We start from the raw sequence: 25,079 nt of genomic DNA on the forward strand, positions 1-25,079 counted from the left end.
TTCAATTCCCCAAAATCCTGGGGACTCACTCAGAGATATAATGCCAGTTCTTGCCTGTCATGCTTTGGAGGTCTGCCACAGTAAATTAGTGTAAGTTTACATTTAAATACATGGTATGACAGGTAACTTCTGTTACCTCTGCCAGCTCAGATTTTACTTAAAATATAGTATAAAAGGGACTTGAACTTACAGATAAAATTGGACTTCACAAAGGAACTCACAAATACCGGTTTAAATAGATGTAGACAGACGTAGATTCTCAAAACTTGCCGGTGTGGTATGTAACACACTGAACCTTGTCAGTGTTCCCAGGTAGGTTCAGTTATCTCTCATGAGACAGACATTACGGATTTGCCAGTAGTGGAGTTGTCACTGTCGTTAAGCAGAGACTGTCTGGGAGAGGGCAAAGCAGCCCCTTGTGAATGGGAATGCAACTGAATGCTTAGAAATAAATACTGTCCTGCTGCTGCTGGCTCTTTTCCACAGAAAAGTTGCTCTGAAGTCAGTTATAAAACAAGTTGGTTAATCTGTTCCTGTTACCAAGTTTTAAATCTCACTGCTAAGAAAATCTTAGGGAATGACTATTCCTAAAAAACACTGAAAGGAGACATTTAGGAAGGTATTAATTCTCTGCCAGTGAACAGGGTTTTTCTTTTAAACAAATTTACCATTTAAATTTTGACTACTCTTCAAATGTATCCTTTAAAATTATAATCTATCAACATCACTTCCCTTAAAAAAAAAAAAAGCTCGAACAACAAATATAGATTAGGCATGTTGCCATCATAGCTCTCTGTGCTATCGTGGACCTAATCTTACTTTGCCCTAGAAAATTATTATAAGGATTAGGAATGAATTTTCTGACAATGTTTAAACAACATGGTGACCATTAAACCCTGCTCTTAGATCTGTGGCTTTAGTATTTTTTTGGTTTGTTTGGAAGGTATATAACATTTTAAAGTAATAGAAAATGCTACTTAATAGAGATTCCTTCAGAAGTTGTTATTACGTATGGTAGTGCTGCTTTAATTTCTACTTTTAAAACTGACATTTTTAGAATTAAAGGGTCTGGGAGGAATCTGAATTGTAAAAGGATTCAGAAATTAAACCATGTCCACGCAGACTTAGGCAGTAAGGAAAAGAAAAAGAAAGAGTGTGAATTAAGTTGTCAAATGTGTCCTGAAATAGAGAAACAGAATAAAATAGTGACACAGAAATGTCTATCACCCTTGGCTGTATAACCTTTCAATCACAGCCTATACAATAATTAGTTCAGAACACGCATTGTCTTTTGGCTTATATTGTGTAATGGGGGTGGATCGGTTTTGAAGGGAAAAAAAAAAGTTGTTTTAAGGAATTTTGGTAAGGTCATGTGTCTGAATTAAATAAGCTGTAATGACATTGTCACTGTAGCTTGATTCTCCTGTTTTTGCTGTAGTCCATGTTTGAAGATAATACTTTTTGCTTGGCTTCTCTTTTGGCAGCAAAACTCAGGTACAGGTTAGATGCCTGCAGTCTCTTCCTAAAGACAGTAACACTGAATTGATTGTAGGAATTTAGTTCTGTGAGTTCAAGCCTATACCAGACCACAGCTGTCAAAGGAAGTGGTGACACACCACCACTTCATACAGCTTACCCTTCAACAGGCAGGGAAGGGACTTTGAATATGGGCCTTCCACATCCAGCATGTGGATTATGAAAGTTGGGAGAAATCTGTCTCTATGGAGACAATGACACAACAACTAGAAATAATAGCTGAAGCTGGGAACAAAAAGAATATTTTGATGCCATTGATCATTAAATTGGAAAGTCAGTGCCTACATGTTGGTCACCATTTAACTGAAAACATCTGGCTTTGTGTTATTCAGATAGATGACAAGTTACTTCACTTTGAATTGATTGGCTCAGATCGAGGTTTGAATTAAAAATTGTGGAGTAATGGCAGCATGACATTAATTTAACCCTTAATAATTAATAAGCTAAATATAAGATCAAACTTATTAGCTCCAGCTCTGTTGACGCAACAACCTAATTTCTGCTTTGGTGTTTATTTTATTTTTAGTTACGTTAAACATCTGCTACTGTCCCCTTGCCTGCACATCCAGAAACCGTATTGGTCAGGCATGATTTGCTCTTGGTAAAGCTATGCTGATGGTTCCCAGTCATGTCCTTGGCCTTCATGAGCTCAGGACTGCATTCCAGAAGGATTTGCCCCATAACCCTCCCAGTATGTAGTTTCCCGGGTCCTTTTTCTTGGCCTTCTTAGAGGGGTGTGGTGTTTGACTTGTCTAGTCACTGTTAATCTCCCACAATAGCCACGACCTTTTGAAGCAGATCAGACAGGGCTACAGAACAAAATGTCAAACTAAATACCTAATACTGTATCTAAGACTCCTGCACTTGTATTAGAATATCTTCCCCATTGTAACTTGGCTTTGCAATCTGGAGACTTTAACGTGGATCTTTTTCTTTTGTTTCTCTTGTTTCCTAAATTAAATTCCAACTTAAAGTATAGCTGTTTCTGTCATTAAATTGTTCTTTGTGTGCTTCTGAATTAAGCTTAGGACCATTCTTTGGCTTTTTTCTTTGCAAAAAAGTATTGTAAAACTTTTGATTTAGAGGAAAGTTGCTTTTTCACCCAGGTATAAAGCTGAATAGTATGCTTAATGCTTTGAGTTTGTTCTCTTAAAACTTCAATAATGGTAGGGTTGTGTGAGATTGTTCAGTCTCCTGCTTTTCTAATGATCTCAGGAAGTTTTGTAAATGCAGGAGTATCATGTATGGATTATGATTTAGAACAACTATTAGCAGGAAGATTATGAAGAGCTCAAACATGATGGTCAAGATGTGAGTATCAGATGCAGTGTAGTTTGCCTCAGAAGATAGTGGCAGTAAAATACTCTGGAAGGGTAAAACCTCTTGAGATAATAAAAACAGTGCTATCCAAAGCAAAGATTGAAAGTGTGCTATAACTTAATGATGTATTTTTACCAGGACAGTGGGATGGTATCCAGATTTCTAGTTAGTTTCCTACTGCTTTGATACTTTTAATGGGTGTAAAAGTAAATAAGCTAACTATTAGCACTTGGTTGTCAAGCTGTCAGATGAGCCTTTGGGACAGCCAGAAAGGCTCCATGTGACTGGGGCTGGGAGGAATGAAATCCACCTTTAGGGATGTGCAATGCACACTGGAGTTGGTGGCACTGTCCTTTTCTGCAAAATGTCCTTTCTGACTTCAAAACACTCTTCTGCTGCTCTGCTCTTCCCTTGCTTTTCAGTGAATGCTTGCAGACACCTCTACCATCTGAAGCTGTTAGACTGGGCTACTTAGTCAGAGCTTGGGTGGATCTCATGGCTAAGGATAACAGTGGCTAAAACGGGCGTTGAGGACTGCCTCCTAGAGGCTGGAGGAGCAGAGAGGGATTGGCATGTAGAGGAATGGGAGACAGTGAGAGCCCTAACAACACCATAGTGAACAAACAACCTTTTTAAATGCATTTGGGAAAATGGTTCATTATTTTTTTCACAGACGCATGCCATGGGAATGACAGGAACACTTTAAATAAGTCAAAAAACAAACCCATATAGTTCAGTCTCATTTACAAATTCTGAGGCTGTAAGAATTTTTCATCTGTTGAGTTGCATTGTAGCAAAATCCCCTGCCTTGTTTAGCATGTGCTTTAAGGTGAGGTGAACATTCAGGATCCACGTGTAGTATATTCTGAGAGTGAAGCAAAGCCCTAAATGCCTGACCTGGCAAAAGAGGAGGTCTTCCTTCAAGGAGTAATGCAGAAGGGTTAGTGGATGAACTGTGAAAGCATCAGGCATTTGGCATACTCTGTCTTTTGTTGCTTTTGCAAGAAATGTTTCTGGCTTAAGGACAAAGCTGGGTCTGTGTTCCCTGGTCAGTAGCAAATGGTCACTGTCTCTTGAAATATATGAAGCCTGGACATTGTCCACCTCCAAAAAATTATCTCCTAACAAGGACATGTCCATGAAAAAAGCAGAATTAGACATTTGTGTTGTCTTCCTGCTAATACAATGCTACTGGGGACACTGAGTGTCAGCAGTGGTCAAGGATCTCAACTGTAGCTTTTGCTGATGACTGACATGCAGGATTGTGAAAGACAGTGTTCAGTACCTTGGGTTTGATCCAGAATTACAGAGAAACAACTTGATTAAGTGTATTTTCATTATTACTAATAGGTCTATATGTTGTTAAATATGAAAGAGCTGTAAGCTCTCATTATCTTAATTATTTATATTTTATCCCTTCTAAGCTTCTTTTTGTTTGCTTTGCTTCCTTACATTTTAGTTTCTAAACAGCAGAGGTTTTGTACTTTGGATGTCCTGCACTGTATTTTGGAAGTCCTGCAGTATCTAGATATGCTGCAGAGAAACATCTATTTGTACAGAGGAAGACTATCTCTACCAAAGAAACAGTTTTATTGTTGTATGGTTTCGATATGATTCAATTAGATTAAATACTTTAGCAAATTCTATTAGCTGTAATTCTCTAATCATCTGGCTTTCCCAAATATGCTGGTATATAGATTCTGCTTTTCTCTTTTACCTTGAATACGTAATTTGGAATACAAAATATTCCTAGTTTTTTTATTTGGAACATATTTTTCTTATATAAAATTATGTTTCCCTTCACACATCTATTATATACAAAAAGAATGAAATTATCCTATTAATTTGTAAAAAATAGTACTTTTTTCAAGGACTATTGTGTTTTTGGTATGCTAGAAGTAAATCTACAGCTTGGGATGTTTTACATAAATTAAAAGAGCCACATTTGCTTTACACAGTTTCTTCATCTATGCGGTTCGTTAAACTTGCTTAGTGCACCACTGCTGAATATAAATAATAACTGCAGCAGTGGTATTGATTACTTAGGTACCTGAGCTTATGTCTACTGTTGGCTTTAAAGCACTAAGAAACTTCTTTCCTGTTCTGTCCAGTTAGGAAGGAGCATTTTTTCCCCTATCTTGTTTCCTGAGGATTGTTAATTCTGGAGTCCTAAAATCATTAACTCCTAGAGACTGAAACTCCTTGTCATTGCAGCAGCTGTGTATGAACTAATGCAGTAATCGATGCTTGCACTACACTGCAGAGATTTGTTTTGATGACAAGAACTCTCGTTAGCCCTGTTTGGTGTCAGTGGTGTCGAACGTTTGACATTGCAGAATAATTTGGCTTAGAATCAGGACGCAGGGACCTTATGACTTCTTTTACATTGTCTCCTTCACACTGAAGTGGATTTTTGCTTGCATTACGGTTTTGCTACAGTTGCAGGCTGGAATTCATCAACCTACTAGATGCCAGTTGTGCTTTAACCATTCTGTTGCTGATGCTGCTATGTTTGCTGGGTTTCTTCAGTTTCTGCTCCATACACTTCATTCAGGTACAGGTAAATAAGGAGCTGAGGTTTTAGTTATATTTTTATATTTCATATTTTTTTTTTAATATTTTTATGTCTCTTTCTAACTGTGCAGCTTGAGTGATGTTCTGTCCTCAGAATGTAAAGTATTAATTGTAGCAAATGTTCATCCCAAGTAGGGAATAAAGAACATTTTGCTTTTAAGTCTGTGTTTTAGTTACATTTATATTTTGAAAGTGTCAAATATATTTTGACATTAGTGATGTTATGTGGAATGAGCTTTCGAAAAAGATCTGTATTTTGAAAGTAGATGTCAAAATGTAAATGTGTTTCTGAAAAGTAATAATAATATTCCTAATGCATTATGACTTCTGCATTTTTGGAGGAGTCATGGATAAAAAATATAAAAATTTATTTCAGGAAGCAAATAAACACTTCTGTGTATAATTTCTCTTTGGCAGAAGACAATTGATATGTCCTCAGTCTCCTATATTGTGCTACTGTTAGGAGCTTTAAGAAGTTTAGAACAGAGTGTGATTCTGTTACTTTTATTTTTGCATATTATTTAGAGGCAAAAATCATTAAACCCATGTATATAGAATAAAAATATATTTCTTTGGCATAATATACAATTATGGTTATAATAATATATGGGTTATAATAAATGTACAGTTCTGGTTATTTTGTACATTGTTTCTGCATGATCATATTGATGCATTGCACCTTCTGATTGGGGAAGGACATCAGTATTTTCCTTTTATATCTGAAATAAGGTCCTCATCTAAATCACTAAAGGATCACGGGGGAAAGTGAGAGGAAGGACTCACCATTCCAAGTTCTTTGGGATTAGGCAGTGTGTTGAGGATAACAAATACCTCTAAAATCCTATATCTAGGTAGTTGATGGCACTGCCTATAAAAGTTGGTTTTGAAAAGTAATTTTTTCATTAGAAGAATTAATCCTAAATATTTATGATAGAATAAGTAATGAAAGATGTTTTATCCTCTTGAAAATAACATCTGTGTTAGATAAAGTATATTAAAATATCCATGTGTGAAATTAATTTAATTCAGCAAAGTTTAGGGGATAATTAGAGTTCACTGAAGGCAGAATATGGAGGGACGCATTGGAGAAAATGGGGTTGAACAGCAATCAAAACAGAGATGGAACAGAAACAGCAGCAGGAATATCAGGAAGACAAAACATTGCTATGGCTGGGAAGAGAGAATAGTCAACCTTAACTCTGCATAGAATTCAAAGGATAAGACTGGAGGAAACCTTTGGCTAAGATCAAAGTCTTGCATTCTCTCACAGTTAATATATTGTGTGTAGCTACATAAAGGTAAATTCCTGTTTCTTCTTCAAGCTGCTCACTGTGATAGACAGCCTTAAACTGCATTCTAGTGACCTCTTGCACATCTTGGCAAAAGTAGATGAAGAAAGTGAAGTGGGGTTGGGATTGAAAAATATAGAGGTGTGACACCCTGCGTTGTGATGATTCAAGGCTGTACTGTGGGCAATAGGCAAACAGCAGCATGTCTCCAGCCTTTGCAACAGCATGGAATTGGTAGATCTAAAAGATACTTTAAAATCACTTAGCACCACATCCCCTGGCCCAGTATCAGTCTCTCTTGAAAGCATTTGATTCTTTTGTGTAGTAGACTATAGAGATATAAAGGACTATTAAACCAGGCTATTTATAGCTCTCTGGATGTTAGATTTAACTCATCTTCCTCTCATAACTACACTTTAGTATGCTAAATATTCCACTTTGAAAACTGAACTGTGTGCTGCAAGGAGAGAATTTGAGAGACTGAGCTGTCATCAAGGTCACTGTCATGTTGAGGTGTTGGTTAGGTGCACAGGTGCCCAAAAGAAAAATCATGTCACAGAGTAAAGCAAAACCAAAAAAACCCCTAACAACAAAACCTTAAGTTCCTCACTAGTTTGACCTCTTGAGGTATTTAGTTACAAAAGTAGGCAAGGCAACCAGAGCCTGATCTCTGGCCAACCCGACTAATACCCAAAATGAAAGGTTAATGGTTTTCAAACAGTAGCCAGGCGTTTATGCTATCCTCTCTTGTTATCATTGTGATAGATTATATCCATCTCATCATTTTCTGTACAGCTAATTCTCAACTGCTGGGTTTCTCCCTGTTTCTACACTTGTTTATCCTGGTCTGAGTGTGGAGCCATTTCCTTGTTGATTCTGAACTGGGTCCTCTTTTTCCAGTTTGTTTTTCTAGTTTGTCGGGATAGCTTTGAAGTCCAGTTCTGGCCTCCTATAAACTAGCCATTCTTTTCTCCTTGGCGTCAACTCCAATATGCTTCTGATTCATTGCCTACAGCAGTAGTGTGAGTATTGACTATTACTAGAGTGGCTGCCACTGGAATAGGCTCCCCAGGGAAGTGGTCACAGCACCAAGACTGCCAGAGTTCAAGAAGTGTTTGGATGATCCTTTCAGGCACATGGTGTGATCTTGAGTATGGACCTGTGCAGGGCTAAGGGTTGGACTCGATGATCCTTGTGGGTCCCTTCCAACTGAGCATATTCTGTGATTCAGGGATACTATGTTCCAGACAAAGACTACAGACCCTGCTTAATGAATACTTGGGAGGATATTTGTTACAAATTTTAGCCGTTAGAATATGATTTTCTAAATAGTTTTTCACCTTATGCAGGTTTTATTTAGACACTTTCTCCGGTGTGACTCTTACCATGACATCTCATAAAAAAGACTCCTTCTCATTGGAACATATTTGACATCTGCTGTTACATGTAATTTGCTGATAGAGCCAAATGGTAGCAGACTATTACCATAGTATTCTAGACTGGCAAGTACTTCGTACTAGGTACTAGTACTAGGGACTAAATAGTTCCAGAATAATCTCAATTGCTTTTGCATACTTTCCTGTTTGCACTGAATTGCGTGTGTTTCTAATTTTGTTTTGTGTGCTTCCTGGTACTTGATGACTGCAAGTTACTCACTCATAGGCAACTTTCAATCGATTCTTCCAGAAAATGAAACATTTATGACTTAACTGGTCAGTCTTTGACTGCATTTCTCCTTCTTCTGTATTGGGCTGGGGGGTTTTTATATTGGTATTATTTCCTCATATGCTTCCACTTTTGCTGTCATGGCTGCTTCCTTATTTTCTGTAAGGTTGGATGTTTTGGTTTTGATTTGGTTCAGTTTTTTGGTGGTTGGATGTTTTGAGTTTGGGGGATTTTTGTTACATTTTTTTAGATAGATTTTTGATTTTTCTTCTGCTCAGTTTCCTTCCCTTCCCAAGTTTGTTAATTTTCACATTATTAGCTCTTTCCTCTTTACTGGTGGAAAGCAAAGCTCCAAAGGTCCTTTGCTGGTTGTTGTACTAGTCTATGATCTCTTACAGTACACTGGAAGGATTCTTCCTGCAATATTCCCCTCCAAACTGGAGAAACAAAACTTGTCATTATCTTTTAATGCAGCATAATTGCAGGTTCTCGTGAATGTTAATTATAAAAAAAACAAACACGACCAAACAAAAAGCCCCCAACTGAACCAAAACAAACAAAAAAAACCCCCAGACCCTCATCAGGCTCATCTTGGTGCTCTGGAGTGTGTCCCCATCATGGTACAGCTGAAGTGCTTTTGTCTTTAATCAGAGAATTTCATCTGCTGTATTTCCTTCTACAGGCCTGAAGCTCAGAAAAACTACTTTGTTTTTTTTTTTCCCTCCTCAGACTTTCCTTTTCATTTGAATATTAATTATCTCTCCCAGTTTTCATGAAAATTCAGTAATAACTTTGATTATGAAATACAATCTTATTTCTCGAGTAACTTGTTCAGGTTTGCACGATGGACTCTGTGCGCGTATGCTGGACAATCAACAGAAAGGCTCACTGTCTTTCTCCCTTCCCCTGGTCCTGTGGATAATAAGAAGCCTTTCTATCAGCATGTTTATAAACACTGTGCGTTCTTCTGTAACTGAGCAGAAATGCCTTTATTCTTTCCACACAGTAGTAGAAAATGTGCGTGCAAATAAGTTTCGCTGGGCATTGCCTGTTTTCATAACCTTGTTTAGCTACCAGGGCACTGATACCTTACTGGGCATTGTTTCCATGGGACTTCTAATGCCTGACATTGTTTTCTGGTTTGCTAATCCTTCTTAAAATTTCTAGCTATTGGCAGTATAGAAACACCCTGGGGTTTGAGGAGAATTTATTTTCAGCTTTGATTTTCAATTATAATTTGTTAATAAATCAGTCTATAACAAATACTAAGATAAAAAATATGCAATTGAAAATTTTTAAAATTCTCAGGGGAAAAATACCAGAAGGGACCAAAATGGAAATATTACTTTTTTTTTTTTTTTTTTTTTTTTTTTTTTTGCAATTAACACCTACTCAGTTGGTTTAAAATGTATACAGGAGAGAGAAAAAAAAACAACCCCCAGAAAAGAAAAATTGTGCTAGGCTGAAGAAAATAGGATATTTGAAGTGCTGGGAATTCCTTCATAACAGCAGAAAAGTTTTTAAGAACTGATCAGGCTTTTCAACTACAGGATAGCTGTGTATCCATGTCTCCAAAATTACGAGACCATGTGACTTTTTGAGATAACTTGTTGTACATTTTTGAAGTTTCATCATATGCTGAACAAAAATATTATGAAGAAATCATACCAAAGCTAAAAGTGTTAATTATATGAAACAAGAACTCAATAAAAGTGTTAATACAGTTAGTATCAATATTGAATTGGAATTAAATAGCAATAATAAATTCATTCAGAGAAGCTCTAAATTTCAGAAAGGAAATCTCCTTCCATCCATCTACAGAATTATCTTCCACTCAAGAGAGTAATCACGGTCAGCAAAATCAGCACTCAGAGCTAGCCCTAAGATAACAAATTTTCCTTTTCTTTAGATGCCACAGTATCAAAAATCAATTAAAATGTTTGCTTGCCAATTTGAAGTTCCTGATGCTAACCACTTTTCTAGTATTCTCCAGAAAATATTTGTAATAAACCTTTCAAAAGAACTTCTCAGATTAATGGAAGTTCCTGTATCTTGCTTAGTATTTTACATTTCTAAGTCTTCCACACTTTTTGATGACCATACAGAATATGCTTCTGTGGACCATCTCTGTGTGAATCATATATATTCTTGGACTCACATGCTTGCAATAAGACTTATGCATCCTCAAAATAGCAGTTTAGATGGTCTCTGAGATAAAAATAAGTAGCTAGCTAGAAAGGGTTGATGAACTCTTGAAGACTCTTAGTGTTTGAGTGAAGGAACTAAGTAACTGGCTGAAGGATTCTCATAAGCAGACTCCCTAGAGATTTGGGAAACTTAGAACTTTTTCCTTGTTATGCTCCTTGTGCCCATGTTAAAAATTTTAGAGACATTCAAAAATCCTCAGTTTGTTGCTTGACTAGATAGGTTGTGCCTTTTTGGCTTTAAGCTTCTATTGGCAAGATTAGTAATCCTTGCTTTCAGTAGTTTATAAAGCCTTGCCACAACACTGAAATAATTCAGGTAGGATGTCCATTTTGTGAAACATACAAATGGGCCCTGTTGTTTTTGTGTTGGAAGGTCTTTTGCAAGTGTATCTTTTGAGAAACCTTCAGCCATCAGTGAACACAAGTGCAATACTTTCTTATAAAAAAGTATATGTTAAAAGAAAATCACAATCTTTGAAATGAAAAGTCTTTGTTAAATAAATATCTGGATAACAAACTCATGTTATAATTTAAATAGTCTGCAGAACATTCACCTTGCACCCAGATAAAGAAAGTATATTGAAAGACTTTTTCATAATCAGCAACTGACTTTTTCCTTTGCAAAATTGAAAATAATTGTGAATTTGCAAACTCTTGTAAAGAAACAACTTTGCAATAGTAACTAAGGGAGAAGTCAAATGGATTTTCCTTTTCACTAGATTTTAGCTTAGTATTAGTGCCCTTAGCAATGTAGATGGTATTTAATGACTTCACTACTTCCTTGCTTAATTATTTATGTGTTTCTTGTTTGCGAATATCAATTCAGCATTACAACTTCTTCTGTGTTCACAGTGTAGCTACCACTTTAAAAAAGATTTTTAAACTAAGGAGTTTGTTTCAAAATAAAATGCTGAAGTGTTCATTTTGTATGAGAAAGAGTATGAAATGTCCTTATCTTCTAAACACGAAAGTAAGGAATAACCATTTATTTTTAGTTTGTACTGAATAAGCCTAGGTTGTCAGTTATCTAAATCTGAAAGCTTAGTGCCTGATAAAGCTTTATAGACCCTTTTCCAGTTATTTTTTTGTTACTCAGAAATTTAATTAAGATATAGAAGAACAATTTTATATCTCATCATTCCATTAAAATACCTAAATAAATATTGAATTGAGGGAGCAATCTGAGAGGCTGGTTCTGGCTTTGGGAGCTATAGGGACCACAGTCATGTGCGCCAGATCTGTACCTGAAATAGGAGTACTATATGTATAAATTGTCACTGGTATGGAGTACTAGTCTTTATTTTAACTTTGGAGTCTTACAGTATGTCAGTATTCAGTGCTTAGGACATATGCCAGCAGGGAACTCAAATCCAATGCAACTGTATATTTTCAGTATAAAAGCAAACCTAAATTTCATAGCCTTGTAGTGCATTCTTCCCACATAGTGCATGATCCAGCCTGTCCTTGAACTGCATAGATTGTAAAACACAGACCTTTTTCTGCAAGGATTTAAGTTCTAAACTGTAGACATCTAAAATGGGTTGGTTTGAATCTAAGGAGATAAAGAGCATTTTTGTGAAGCTTTGTATATAATTAGGCAATAGGTAGCTTTTGAATTCTCTGCTTGCCACATAAGTGCCAGGATTGCTGGTCAAGCCAGGGTACTCATGTTTTCTCTCTATGTGGTTACTTAGCAGCTTGAACTAGAATGATTTAAGCGTATGTTGTGTATACAATGAATTATTTTTCTGACATGATAAAATGATTAGAATTTTTTTTCCTGTATGTAGAAGTACTTCCTTCCTTAACAATATGACCTATCACATCTGTAACAGCAACTAGATGTTTTTGATGGTGGGAATGGTATGCTGGACATTTACCAGTAGCATGCAGAGTCGTTTTCCAACTCATGAAAACTCTGGCTATGAAGAAGAAAGGCAATCAAGTTAATGTATGGAGTTTTTTTACATTTTTGGTAACTTTCTGTAGGCTGGTATGTGGCTTCTATTATTTTTACCTTGGGAAACAATTGTTCATTTCCATGAGATATTGATCTAGTTCCATGGGAACTTTCACAACAGAGGATGTTCCAGGTCTTTCACAAACTTTATTGCTGTTTAATGCAGGGTATATTCAATTCCAAAAATTAACAAAAGTAAATACATAAATGACATGTTTTCCACGTTGTCTTGGCTACAGTGACCATGAAATGGTGGAGTTCAAGATTATTAGGGCAATGAGGAGGCCATACAGCAAGGCTCAGGACCTCAGGAAACCAGAATTAGGCCTCTTCAGGGATCTTCTTGGTAGAGTACCAAGGGATAAAGGCCTGGAGGGAAGAGGAGCCTAAGAAAAATGGCTTCTCCAAGCTCAGGAGCCATGAATCCCAACAAAGAGGAAGTCAGGCAAAAAACTCATACAGAAAGGAAGCCTACAGAGGGTGGAAGCAAGGATGGATAGCCTGGGAGGAATACAGAGAGATTGCCTGAGCAGACAGGGGTCAGGTTAGGAAAGCTAAAGCCTTGATAGAATTAAATCTGGCCAGGGACATCAAGGGCAACAAAGAAGGCTGAGAGAAAACGTCAGTGATAAAAAGAAGACTAGGGAAAATGTGGGCCCTTTCGGGAAGGAAACAGGAGACCTGATTGTCTGGAATATGGAAGGCTGAGGTACTGAATTACTTTTTTGCCTCAGTCTTCACTGATGAGTGCTCCAGCCACACTGCACAGGTTGCAGAAGGCAAAGGCAGGGACTGGGAGGATGAAAAGGTGCCCACTGGAGGAGATCAGGTTTGAAACAATCTAAGGAACATGAGAGGGCACAAGTCCATGGGGCCTGATGCGATGCTTCTGCAGTTCCTGAGGAAACTGGCAGATGAAGTGGCTAAGCCACTATCCATCATATTTGAAAAGTTGTGGCAGTCTGGTGAGGTTCCCTCCAACTGGAAAAGGGAACCATTTTTAAAAAGGGAAAAAAAGAAGATTCAGGGAACTACAGGCCAGTCAGTCTGACCTTTGTGCCCAGCAAGATCATGGAGCAGATCCTCCTGAAAACTATGCACATGGAAAATAAGGAGGATATTGGTGACAACCAACATGGCTTCACTAAGGGCAAATAATGCCTGACAAATTTGGTGGCCTTCTGCACTGGGGTTACAGCATTGGTGGATAAAGAAAGAGTGACTGACATCAGCTACCTGGACTTGTGCAAAGCATTCAACCCTGTTCTTCATGACATCCTTGTCTCTAAACTGGAGATATATGGATTTTATGAACAGACCACTCGGTGGATAAAGAATTCACTGGAAGTTCACACTCAAAGAGTTGTGGTCAATGGCTCCATGTACAAGTGGAGACCAGTGATGAGTGGTATTCCTCAGGGATCGATGTTGGGACTGGTGCTGTTTAACATCTTTTTAGGCAACAGGAACAATGGGATCAAGTGCACCCTCAGAAAGTTTGCCAATGACACAAGTTTTGCAGCGTAGCCAACATGCTGGAGGGAAGGGATGCCATACAGAGGGACCTTGACAGGCTTGACAGGCTTGACAGGTGGGCCTGTGTGAACCTCATGAAGTTCACAAGGCCAGATGCAAGATACTACAGATGGGTCAGGGCAAACCCAAGCACAACTACAAGCTGGGCAGAGAATGAATTGAGAGCAGCCCTGAAGAGAAGGACTTGGGGGTGTTGGTGGATGAAAAGCTCAACGTGAACTGGCAATATGCTCTTGCAGCTCAGAAAGCCAAACATGTCCTGGGCTGCATCAAAAGAGGTGTGACCAGAAGGTCTAGGGAGGTGATTCTCCTCTTCTACTCTACTGTGGTGAGACCTCACCTGGAGTACTGCATCCAGGTCGGGGCTCCCAACATAAGAAGGACACAGACCTGTTGGAGTGAGTCCAGAGGAAGGCCATGAAGATGATCAGAGGATGGGAGCATCTCTGCTATGAAGATAGGCTAAGAGAATTGAGGTTGTTTAGCATGAAGAAGAGGAGGCTCTGGGGAGACCTTCTAGGACCCCTCCACTACCTAAAGGAGGACTACAGAAAAGCTGCAGAGAGACTTTTTACAGGGGCGTGTAGTGTTAGGACAAAGGAGAATGTCTTCAAGCAGAAAAGAGAGTAGATTTAGATTAGATATTAGGAATAACTTCTTTACTGTGAGGGTGGTGAGGCACTGGAACAGGTTGCCCAGAGAGATTGTGGATGTCCCATCTGGATAGGGCTCTGAGCAGCCTGGTCTAATGGAATGTGTCCCTGGCCACAGCAATGAGGGGGTTGGAACTAAATGATCTTTAAGGTCCCTTCCAAGTCAAGCCATTCTATGATTCTATGATTCTATGATTTTATGATTCTGTGTATTAATTAGAGAGACCAAGTCTGACTATTCAGTTTGTTGAGTAATTTTAGATGCAGCCTCTGAAAATTATTTGTCTAAGTTTCTAGTTACCTGATAGAATTGCTGTATTAATTAACAGCTACATTTTAGGGTCAATTAAATGCCTAATGCGGGCTGACTCTTATAATAAAACTCTGCTTCTTGCCTTAAGTATCTGCTGAGAATCTAGTGTGCCTGGATTTGAGTAAAACACTGAAGTGCATTCTTTGCTGAATATCAGTAGTCTGGGTGGATTTGGGGAAACATCTCAGGGTATTTTATCTCCAGTATTCAAGACTCTTTGGAAATCAGCATGACTGGTCATACACGATAACAGACTCTCTCCTATTTTGTGCTTTTTTTGGCTTTGTAAGAGAGACAAGGCTGTAGTTTCTAGCACTTCTCAGCTTTTCAGGATCTCACTTGAATTCATGGTATCTCAGCATTAGCTTTTGGTATGGATAGTGCTGCCGAAGATGAAGTATTTTAGTGAAAAGGTTTTTTTGGTGGTGTGAATTTTGCTTTCCCTTTATGTTGAAAGCATATATGTTGCAGATATAAAACCTTTGGTAATTTATTAAGGGTTTTACTCTCTGGCTTGAAATTCAATTGAAGACTGTGAAAGACTTCTCACAGAAAAAAAACTTGACAAATTTATGTCTTGTAAGATATTATTATATCCCTCTGGATCCAAGAGTAAAGTAATCGAACAGCAGCATATTAATAGGAAAAATATTTAATTGCTGTCAGGATACAACTTTTGAATTATTCCCTCAGGAAAATACGTTTTTGCAAATATCTACTCTGTTTCACTCTTTTGTTCTTAAGTAAATAACACATTAAAACTGCAAAGGTGTTTTTAATAATATGCTTTAAGTTGAAATGCATTTTTATATGTTTTAGATATATATCAAGAATGTAAAAAAATAATAATACAGTATATGTGTACTTTCATAGGGGCTTATTTTTAAGTTGTTCTTGTTTTAAAATTTAAAGAATTATTTTAAAAGTGTTTAAAAGCAGTTTAATCCTATAAATGAATTATTTACTCCTTATAAAAGTAGTTTTTTCCTCTCTATGATGTCTTAATTTTTTCTTATTTTACTAGTTATTTTTTATGACTTTTAGCAGTGGAGAGAGTTCTCTGTGTGTAGGGGGTTTTGTTTTCAGTTTTGGTGGATTTTTTTGAGAAAATCTGAAATTTTGAAGCTATGCTCTTAGATCACAAGTTTTTGCAAGTTATTTACGTATTCGCAGATCTCTGTAATACTAGTACCCACTAATTTTGTGTAATTAAACAAATAGTGAGTTCTGGAGTATGGCGGTGCAAGAAGGGCATAGATAGGTATCAAGTAAAGAAGCAGCAGTTATATAGGATAATCAAGGAGAAATTATTTTTAAAGATATAACAGAGTACTGAATGCAGATGTCTCTAATGTCAATGTTGCTGGCATAAAGTATTTTTTGAGCTTATTTGGGGAATTTGTTAATTTATGTCTTAATTTTTATGTTCTAGATTAAATGTTAGATTAACTAACATTTTTCATTATAAACCCCTTTTTTACAGTTGTAAATTCATCCAGAAGTTTGTGTGCCAGTAGTCTGTATCATAATGAATTTTAACAGGAATTTTAATATTGTCATTTTTCAGACTGTGTACTTTTCCCAATTCATGCATTTTTGCAGCTTTTAAAATATTCACCAAATTATGGGCTTACAGCTTTCAGTGACTTTCAGTCAAGATGTTTGATTTGATAGCTACCTTTAGAGCTTCTCAGTGTATCATCCATGTTCCAGTTCAGTAGAGCTGCATTTGCAGTGCACTTCCTGCTCTCAGCTTCTGAGAGCAGAGGGTGAAAGAATTAGTGTTGTGGCCAGCTGCTGTGGATGTAGCTCATGGCCTGGAATTTAATAAAGCATGGGACGAAGAGGAAGGTGAAAGGGACAGACTCTTTAAGACTTAGATGTGGGGAGGAGCGCATGGGAATGTAGCTTAGTATCAAAGGGTTTGAGGTTAAGGAGGAGTTAAAATACGCAATCTAAAGAAAGGACACCAAAACCAGAAGCAGAAGGAAACAGAAGATGGATGATTGCAAATAATGGGCAGGGAAGAAAGGCAGCAAAGGGTAGGTAGATGGTGAGAATAGGAAAATCAGCAGGTTAGCCAAGACAGGTGTATGAGAGGATCTTGTTACAGCAGGAGCTTGTCGGAGAAGGATGCATGAATTAAGTGGATATGAAATAACAAGGAGGAAGACCATCAAGGAAACTAGGGGCAAGAAGCTGAAACTGGGAAGGAACACAGGAAAAGAAAGTAGAGAACAATGTGGATGAACAGAAATGTTTTTGAGCACTTGTATACACACGTCTGCATGCTGGAGCTGACGTTTATTCCCACCTGAACAATTCTCTATTACTGAGCAAGTAACTGTGAAACGTGGAGGCAAAGTGCATTGTGTTTTACCTGTGATGGGCCAGCGCACACAGGAGAGTTGCTTTTTGGCATTACTGTTGAGTCCATTCCTGAAAATTGGAGAGCTCTGTACCATGGATCCGAGCTTACTGCCAGCTCTTCAGGTGGCAGTGTTGTTCATGGATTTGTTGCTGTTCTTGTTGCAATTTTGAAGGTTATATAGGTGTAAGGAAGGATGCTAAAAATAAAACCAAAAGATCTTTAATGTGAAGATAAGCTTTCTAAACTTACAGAACTGCGGTAGCTAACAAAACTGCAAACTGTCTCATGTGGTTATGCATATGATAATAATATGCTGTTTAAAAAGAGCTTCTGCATATGATCCTGTAGATGGTAAGCTATTAAAGATTTTATGAATTAGAGAGTGGTACAACTTGTATTTCATAATCAGCATCTAAATATTTGTAGAAAAAGAGTAAAAAATAATCTCTTCTTGTAAATGTATCCTTTTCTTCCTTGGGTTCTTTGTTGCTTCTATTAGATCACTACTCTTACTAGCACACAGGCATCTGACAGTATTATTATAGAGATGTGTTTTAAAAAGTAAGATAGTGAAGATGTATTTCCTGAAGTGTACATAAAAAAATATGTTTTCTAAAAATATATAGGATATCTAAGTGTAGAGAGGATTGGCAATAAATATCTGATTTTAATGATAAATTAGGATTTTCACCTGGTAACTTTGAAATGTCTTATAGAGTTTGTAGGAATGTTGTTAGGAAAGTGTATTAAGAGTTGTTCCATTAAAAAACATCCTTATTCTGGGCCCTAATCCTTTAAAGACTTGAAAAAAATCACTTGTGCACTCAGAAAGCAGTATTAGCAAACTGTTCCACTAATGTATTTTAGGTGCCCAAGTGAGAGTGAAAAATGCCTGAAGTGCAGCTATGGGTATAAACCTCATTGAGAGGTGACTATTTCCTTCAAGATCTAAAACTAAGCTCAGAAGTGATAGTTTGGATTTTGGTTTGGTGAGGGTTTTGTCTCAATGTTTAAAGGCAGTGTAAGCTAAATAACAGGATGATCTACTTTTTTTTTCAGATAAAATTTAAAAATATCTCTTGTTTATTTTAGATCAAGTGTTTATATACTTCTATTATTGCAAAAGAACATTGGGAAAAGTTTTTCTCTTTTCTAATGACACTATTGCATTTTTATTAATACACTATGACAATGCCCAAAAGGACGAAAAAAACCCCAAGGTTCAGAGCTTATGGATATGTTCTGTTAAACTAGTGTTAGCACAGAAGTATTTCAGCCTTATTCCTACTGTATGTCTCGTGTCTAGCCTACATCATTCTCTTATGTCCCTCCAAATACCACCTGTACGCTTCCTCTTTATAAAGAAAACTGTGCTCCAAAATGCACTGCCCATTATTCTTTCTATTGCAATTCCTGCCTTGTCCTTTTTCTCCTTGGAGTGCAGTTACATCAGTCCTCTATCACAGAAAACTGCGAGTGAAGTTGGTAGTTTTCTGCTACCAAGTCAGCCCTCTACAGCTGTAGTATATTTAATCAAACTGTGGTGGTTTCCTTAGCTTTCCACAAATTCGTATATACTCACTGTGGTGTTATGCTCTGATGCCTTTTCTCCCAAATCCTACCCACAGTGCCCTCCTTGACCCGATAGGCTGATGGCTTCCAGACCACTGTAATTCATGGGCTTATTCTTGATGTACATAGTATAAATGTTTGTCCCAAGTGAAACAGAAGATTGCAGCCTTGTACCTGCTGTTGATACTATTTGCTCTATTTGTGTGGCTGTTTTCCCTGGTGCTCTGTTATCCGTTACCAGCTCCTGTGCCTCTCTGTCTGTACAGTACCTGTCATCATGGTATTGATCTTTGCAGATTCTAGAGTGTGCTTTACTGTTCTGTCCTTAACTGTAGCCTATTTTGTGGAGTATTCTCTCTTGTGAGCATTTGCTATGGAGATAGTGGGGAAGAGGAGAGCTGTGAATGCAGTGCTTTGGGGTCTGTTCTTGGAGGATGACTGGGCAAAGCAAAAAGTAAACAGTGCGCACAACGAATTTCTGAGGTGCAATTCCTGAAAAAGCAGAGGTCCAAATAAATGCATTATTATGTGGTTTTCTTTTTATATTAATAGACCACATTGTTTTCATATTGAGATGTTAATTTGAATCATAGTAAAGGTTTTGTATTTGCTTCATCAAACTACTGCACTTGAAGATTCATACATGCAGAAGTAACCATTCATATGACTTTCTCTGCTTGAGAGATTACACATTTCTTTCTACTCATATTCTTCCAGGTGACTTGGATTATTACTGGCTGGATCCTGCCACGTGGCACAGCAGGGAGACGTCCCCTATTAGTTCGGTAAGAAATAGAAAAAAAGAGGTTCATAAGTATGAATTAAAATGTTTGCTAATTATTTCAGTTCAGCATAGTTATTTGGATGTAAAAAAGTATTCTATAGAAATTATATGAAGACTTGCTTTAGAGTACCATGGAAATGGAAATCTGAAAGAAATTTTCATCAAAGTGTATATTTGTAGAATTGCCTGAATTTTAACTTGAATTTAATTCTTTCATAGTCATGACACTAGAGTTTACTACAAACCACAAAAGAAGCAGTTGTGAGTGTGATGCTGCTCTGGGAGAGATTGGTGATTTTTTCTATTGACTTGGAGTTGGAAAGGATCATTTTGATTTTATTATAGAGTGAACATCCATATGGTAGAACTGCATAACGTGTATTATTCCAAAGAACAGAATTTCCGAATGCGCTTTTCAGGGTCATGTAATTTAAAAGTAAATGTTTAATTTTATTACCTAGGGTGTGTTTTGAACATTTAATTCTATTGAACTTTAAAATGTATTATAATTCTACCTGCAGACTTAGTGCTGAGATTTTCTTGCTGAGGATGTAAATGTTTAATGTTGCCAAAGTCCAACAGATATAATAATAGAAAGCTCGGGTGCAATATGTAACACATCTGAAGGATGTTCGTGTCTACTGTGACATAATGGTATAGAAATTGTATTGTTTTATACATGTGCATCTAAATACTGGAAGATGTTCACACTTCTTTAATTCCACTGCTTGTTTTTTTTTTAACAGCATCCCATAACGTGGCAACCTTCCAAAGAGGGAGATCGCTTAATTGGGCGTGTTATTCTTAACAAGAGAACAACTATGCCAAAAGAATCAGGTGCATTACTGGGGCTAAAAGTAAGTATTACGTGGTTTGTCTGCTAAATGAAAGAAAGCTCCACTGACCTTAGACATAGAGGTCTAACACACTAAATCAGAGGACGCTCCAATCATATGGTCTTTTGACAAAAAAATGGATTCCTCTTTTTGAGTAACTTTTGAAAGCTATATATATAACTTATGAATGTAAATACATTTGCTCCTTCTATGCACTCTTCCAGTCATCCATGACAAAAGAGCTGAACTGTTTTGATTAAAAAGGGTATGTTTGTTCAGCTTCCTGTCTGCAAGACATATACTGCCCATTGCAATACACTAGTGGAGTCCTGCCTTTTCTAGCTCTCCTGTTTGCAATTCAGTCGAGTAATACATTTTATAATCCACACACATAAATATCATATGAATGCAAATGTTTACAAGGTCATTTTTTAAAATCCACACAGCCATTGGAAAATTGAAATTTTGTAGAAAGAAACTAAAAATTTACACAAAAATTTGCAAAAAACCCTCTTAAATCATAGCAGAGGTTAAATTAAATGTAATTCCTTAATCCAGTGCCCTAAAACCGAGACATTGGCAGCACTGTTCAATTGATTTAAATCCCTAACTTGGTCATTTGCAGCAGATTTTAGATTCATATCTCTAACTTGCAAGAACACTTGAAGTAGAGAGAGTGATACTTTTGAAGCTGGTGGAGAGTACAGTTCAAGCATTTCTCTCTCCATGTATATTTTTAAATCTATGGAGCTCCAAAGATGACTGAGAGAGTTTAATTTGGGTGTCTTTCTCCACTAAGAACAACAGAAGCAATGCAAAATCTGAAATATTCCCACTGTGACATGAGATAGTGTGGCATGGTAAAACAAAAGATGAAAACAGCTTCACTCTACTTCATGTTTAGTGGTTTATAGCACAAGGCTGATTTTTGCTGGTGGCAAGCAATTCTATTTGAATATGTGAGAAAAAAAGGTCGGTCCTAGTAGGAAATGTAGTAAGTAGAGTTTGTCTTTGATTTTTCAAGTTTTGTCAGTTTTGTGTAATATGAACTAAGGCCCTCACTGATAAATTTTACACATTATCATGTGATAACTTTGGCAGGTAGGCTTCTGGATCTTTTTTGATATTAATGCTCCTACTAGTTATTGTGATTGCATCATAGGGAACTTACTGAACCAACATTCCACTGTTTTTATTACAAAACTCCTGCCAGGATATTCTTGGGGAAAAAAAAAAAACCAGAAAAACCCACCTGAGTGGGGAGAGTAAGTCAGCTAAAGAGAATAGCAGGTCAGCAAGACTGCATTTTCTTTGTTTATATTTTATTTAAAATCTGACCCCTTGAGAGCACTTTTTTTTTTTTTTGATGTTCCTGTATCTTGTACTCCTCTTCAAAAACAGATATGTTCAGTTCTGTTTAACAAAAGCCAGAAGTCGGTGGTTTGTCCTGTCATATGCTTGGATAAGAGAGCCTGGGTTCACACGCTTTTGAACTGGTTGCCCATGTTTCATAGCAGTATATTTACTTAGTTTTCAATTGTTGTACCAATTGCATTTTGTGATTTCATACACTTGATTTGATGCGCACTTGCAATTTAAATTTGAGCACATCACAGACAATTATTTGTAAAAAGTACATTTGCTTGGTTATTAATTAAGATGCACTCTTTCTGCAACAGATGCAGATACTTAGCAAACTTCATAAGATTGATTAGTCAAACACATTTAAAGGAATATTGATTTTATTCATTCTGTGTTAGCTTTACTAGCTTTACTTCTTTTTGTCTTTGGGCGTCTGTAAAACCCAAATTGACAATAGATTTGCTTATGCATATTTCAGGTTTAATTTTAAAAAAAATGTGAAAACTGATCTGTCTATATGTTTATGCATGATATGATGTCTGATTTGTGGCCTGGAAACTCACAAATTTATGATTAACCAGGTTGTTGGAGGAAAAATGACAGAATTAGGTCGACTTGGTGCCTTCATTACCAAAGTGAAGAAAGGTAGCTTGGCTGATGTGGTGGGGCATCTCAGAGCAGGTAAATCAATCAGTTGCATATAAAATATATTGTCTTTTAATAATGGCCTATCAAATGCAAATTTTAATTTATATTAACATTCATCATGTGATATGCTAATATTTTTAAAATACAATGCTGTAATGTTATTATGGAATGCCACTGTAATGTATTATGGAATACCATGGTTGCCTACATTTCTTATTTATTATTAGCTCCAATTGCTTGGATGTATTAGCAAAATAAAAGAAACTCCTCAGTAATTCTGGTGTCAGGACTGAGTATCACTGGTAAATTTCTGTTTGCTAGCTCAGGAGCTGCTTGTTACACTCTACAGGAGCCATGCAAACATTTTTTTAAACTGATTGTGACAAAACTCACTAGAGTTATTTTATCTGTACTATAGTGTCACCTGAAGGATGACACACTGCATACACGGTGGATTTTATTAGTGCTTCTTTCAGTGTGAATTGTTACAAATAAAAATGGAAAACAAGCCAAGAAAATGGTCCTGAAATATTTCATTTCTGTAAGAAATATATATTGCATTTACAAATAACTGGATGTGCTGCTGGCACTTTTTAAGCTTCTAAATGAAATGAGAATTATGCACAGCAGTTGGTTTTCAAAGTAACTTCTTGATGGTTTATGTTTTTATCATGACTCTAAGCAAGAGCTTTCCAAATGTTGTCTTAGCAAACCAAAGCTGGTGCAGCGTCCCAGGAACCCAGATGTTCCATGTCAACCTGTATAAATTTAGGATAATTGCATGAAGCAGATAGTAATAGAGAAGTAGAAAGGATGATGAGTCTCTAAAAATATCCTACTTTGTTTTGGCATTTGTTAATTTTTTTTTACTGAGTCAATATACTTGGGATTGATAGCACCAACTATTATAGTTGCATATAGACTTTAAATGCAGCTTATAGTTAAAGAAAATAAGTTCCTCTCCGCTAATCTTGAACTATTTAGACTGAAATAATAAATTTCTAATGTCTGGTCTAGAGATTTTTTTTTAAATCAAGACTATTTTTAATTTCTAAAAATAGTTTTATAGCCAGAATTATTTCATGGAGAAAATACATTGTTTTGCACATATTTTCAATGCATGAAAGGCTGTTCGTCCTATTGTATGGGAATAAAACACACAAAAAAGGTGTGGACAAGTCCTTGCTGTTAGGAAAACGCACTTTTACCCTTACAGAAAACCTCCAAAATTTGTCTAGTTGATAAATCTTTGAGTAATTATACAAACCTCTTAAATTTTAATAACAGCAAATATGAAGTCTTGCATGAGGAACAGAACATCACAGTAATCACTAGGAGCCAATCAACTAGAGAGCAGCTTGGCAAAGAAGTGTCTGAAGGTGCTGGAGGACAGTCAGTTGAACATGAGTCAGCAAAGCGCCTTTGCAGCAAGTGCCAGTCATGCAGAGGACTGTATTAACACAGTTGTAGCCAGCAGATTGAGAGGTGATTGTTGCTCTTATTCAGTGCTTATAAGACCATGTCTGGTGTCCTGTGTCCAGTTTGGGCTTGTCTAGGACAAAAGAGGTACTGTCAGACTGGACTAGGTTGGGCAGAGGGACAGAAAATTAATTAAGCATGTGAGATACAAGAAGCTGAGAAAAATGTTTTTGTTCAGACTGGCAATAAAAAGACTATTGGAGGGTCTAATTCTTGTTTTTACCTGGCTAACGGGAGGCAATAGAAACCCCAGAGCTGGAACTGTTCTTAGAGGTGATCACACAAGATCACACTGATCACACAAGAACCAACATGCACAAGCTGGAATGAGGGATATCCTCTTTGTGAAAACCCTTTTTCTTGTAACCAGAGAGGTCAGTTAAGACTTGGAAGAGGTTACCCATGGGAGGCATATCCTTCCTTTGAGAGACTCAAATCTCATCTGGTCAAATTCCTGAGCAACATGGTCTATCCTTTGATGGTGGCCCTACTTTGAGTGGGGGTTTGAACTAGCTGACCCCCAGAGGTATCTCCCAATCCAAGTTACTATTTCAGAAATCAATATTTCAAAAAAACCCAGAGATTTTCAGCATAAGTCTGAAAACTATCACTGCTGAACATGAATCAGTAAGTGGGGGTAGAATGCAAGATCCATTAATATTCCTTCCTAGAGGCATCTTAGATATCCTGAGATATATGCCTCACCTGCAGAAGTGCCTCCATAAGAGTGCAAGTGTCTTGTAGGTCTGCCAGCTGGCTTTGTGCAGGTATTTTGGTTGTCCTAAACATCTGCAGTGTAAGGTGTTAAACAACTGCTTCACTGACTGACTTCCAACTCTGAGCTACTACAGTGGGATGCAGGACCAGGGAGTTTATCTCACCTGAAACTGTAGCAGTGCATCACAGGATCGTAGAATGGTTGAGGTGGGTAGGGACCTCTTGATATCCCTAGTCCAGCCCCACTGCTTAAGCAG

General features: G+C 37.1%; 1 protein-coding gene across 1 annotated transcript in view; it reads left to right on the plus strand.

Moving 5' to 3' along the window:
• Positions 1 to 25,079, plus strand: part of LOC114000854 (regulating synaptic membrane exocytosis protein 1) — a gene marked incomplete at its 3' end in the record, with an annotated part of 250,151 nt that overhangs the window by 163,259 nt on the left and 61,813 nt on the right. Inside the window, exons 7-9 of the mRNA XM_039384637.1 lie at positions 19,714 to 19,781; positions 20,527 to 20,637; positions 22,560 to 22,659. Coding sequence (XP_039240571.1) covers positions 19,714 to 19,781; positions 20,527 to 20,637; positions 22,560 to 22,659 — 279 coding nt within the window. The remainder of the gene's footprint in view (positions 1 to 19,713; positions 19,782 to 20,526; positions 20,638 to 22,559; positions 22,660 to 25,079) is intronic.

The sequence above is a fragment of the Pipra filicauda genome, unplaced genomic scaffold (assembly GCF_003945595.2).
Source record: "Pipra filicauda isolate LSUMZ 115617 unplaced genomic scaffold, ASM394559v2 scaffold365_size864120_pilon, whole genome shotgun sequence".
NCBI lineage: Eukaryota > Metazoa > Chordata > Aves > Passeriformes > Pipridae > Pipra > Pipra filicauda.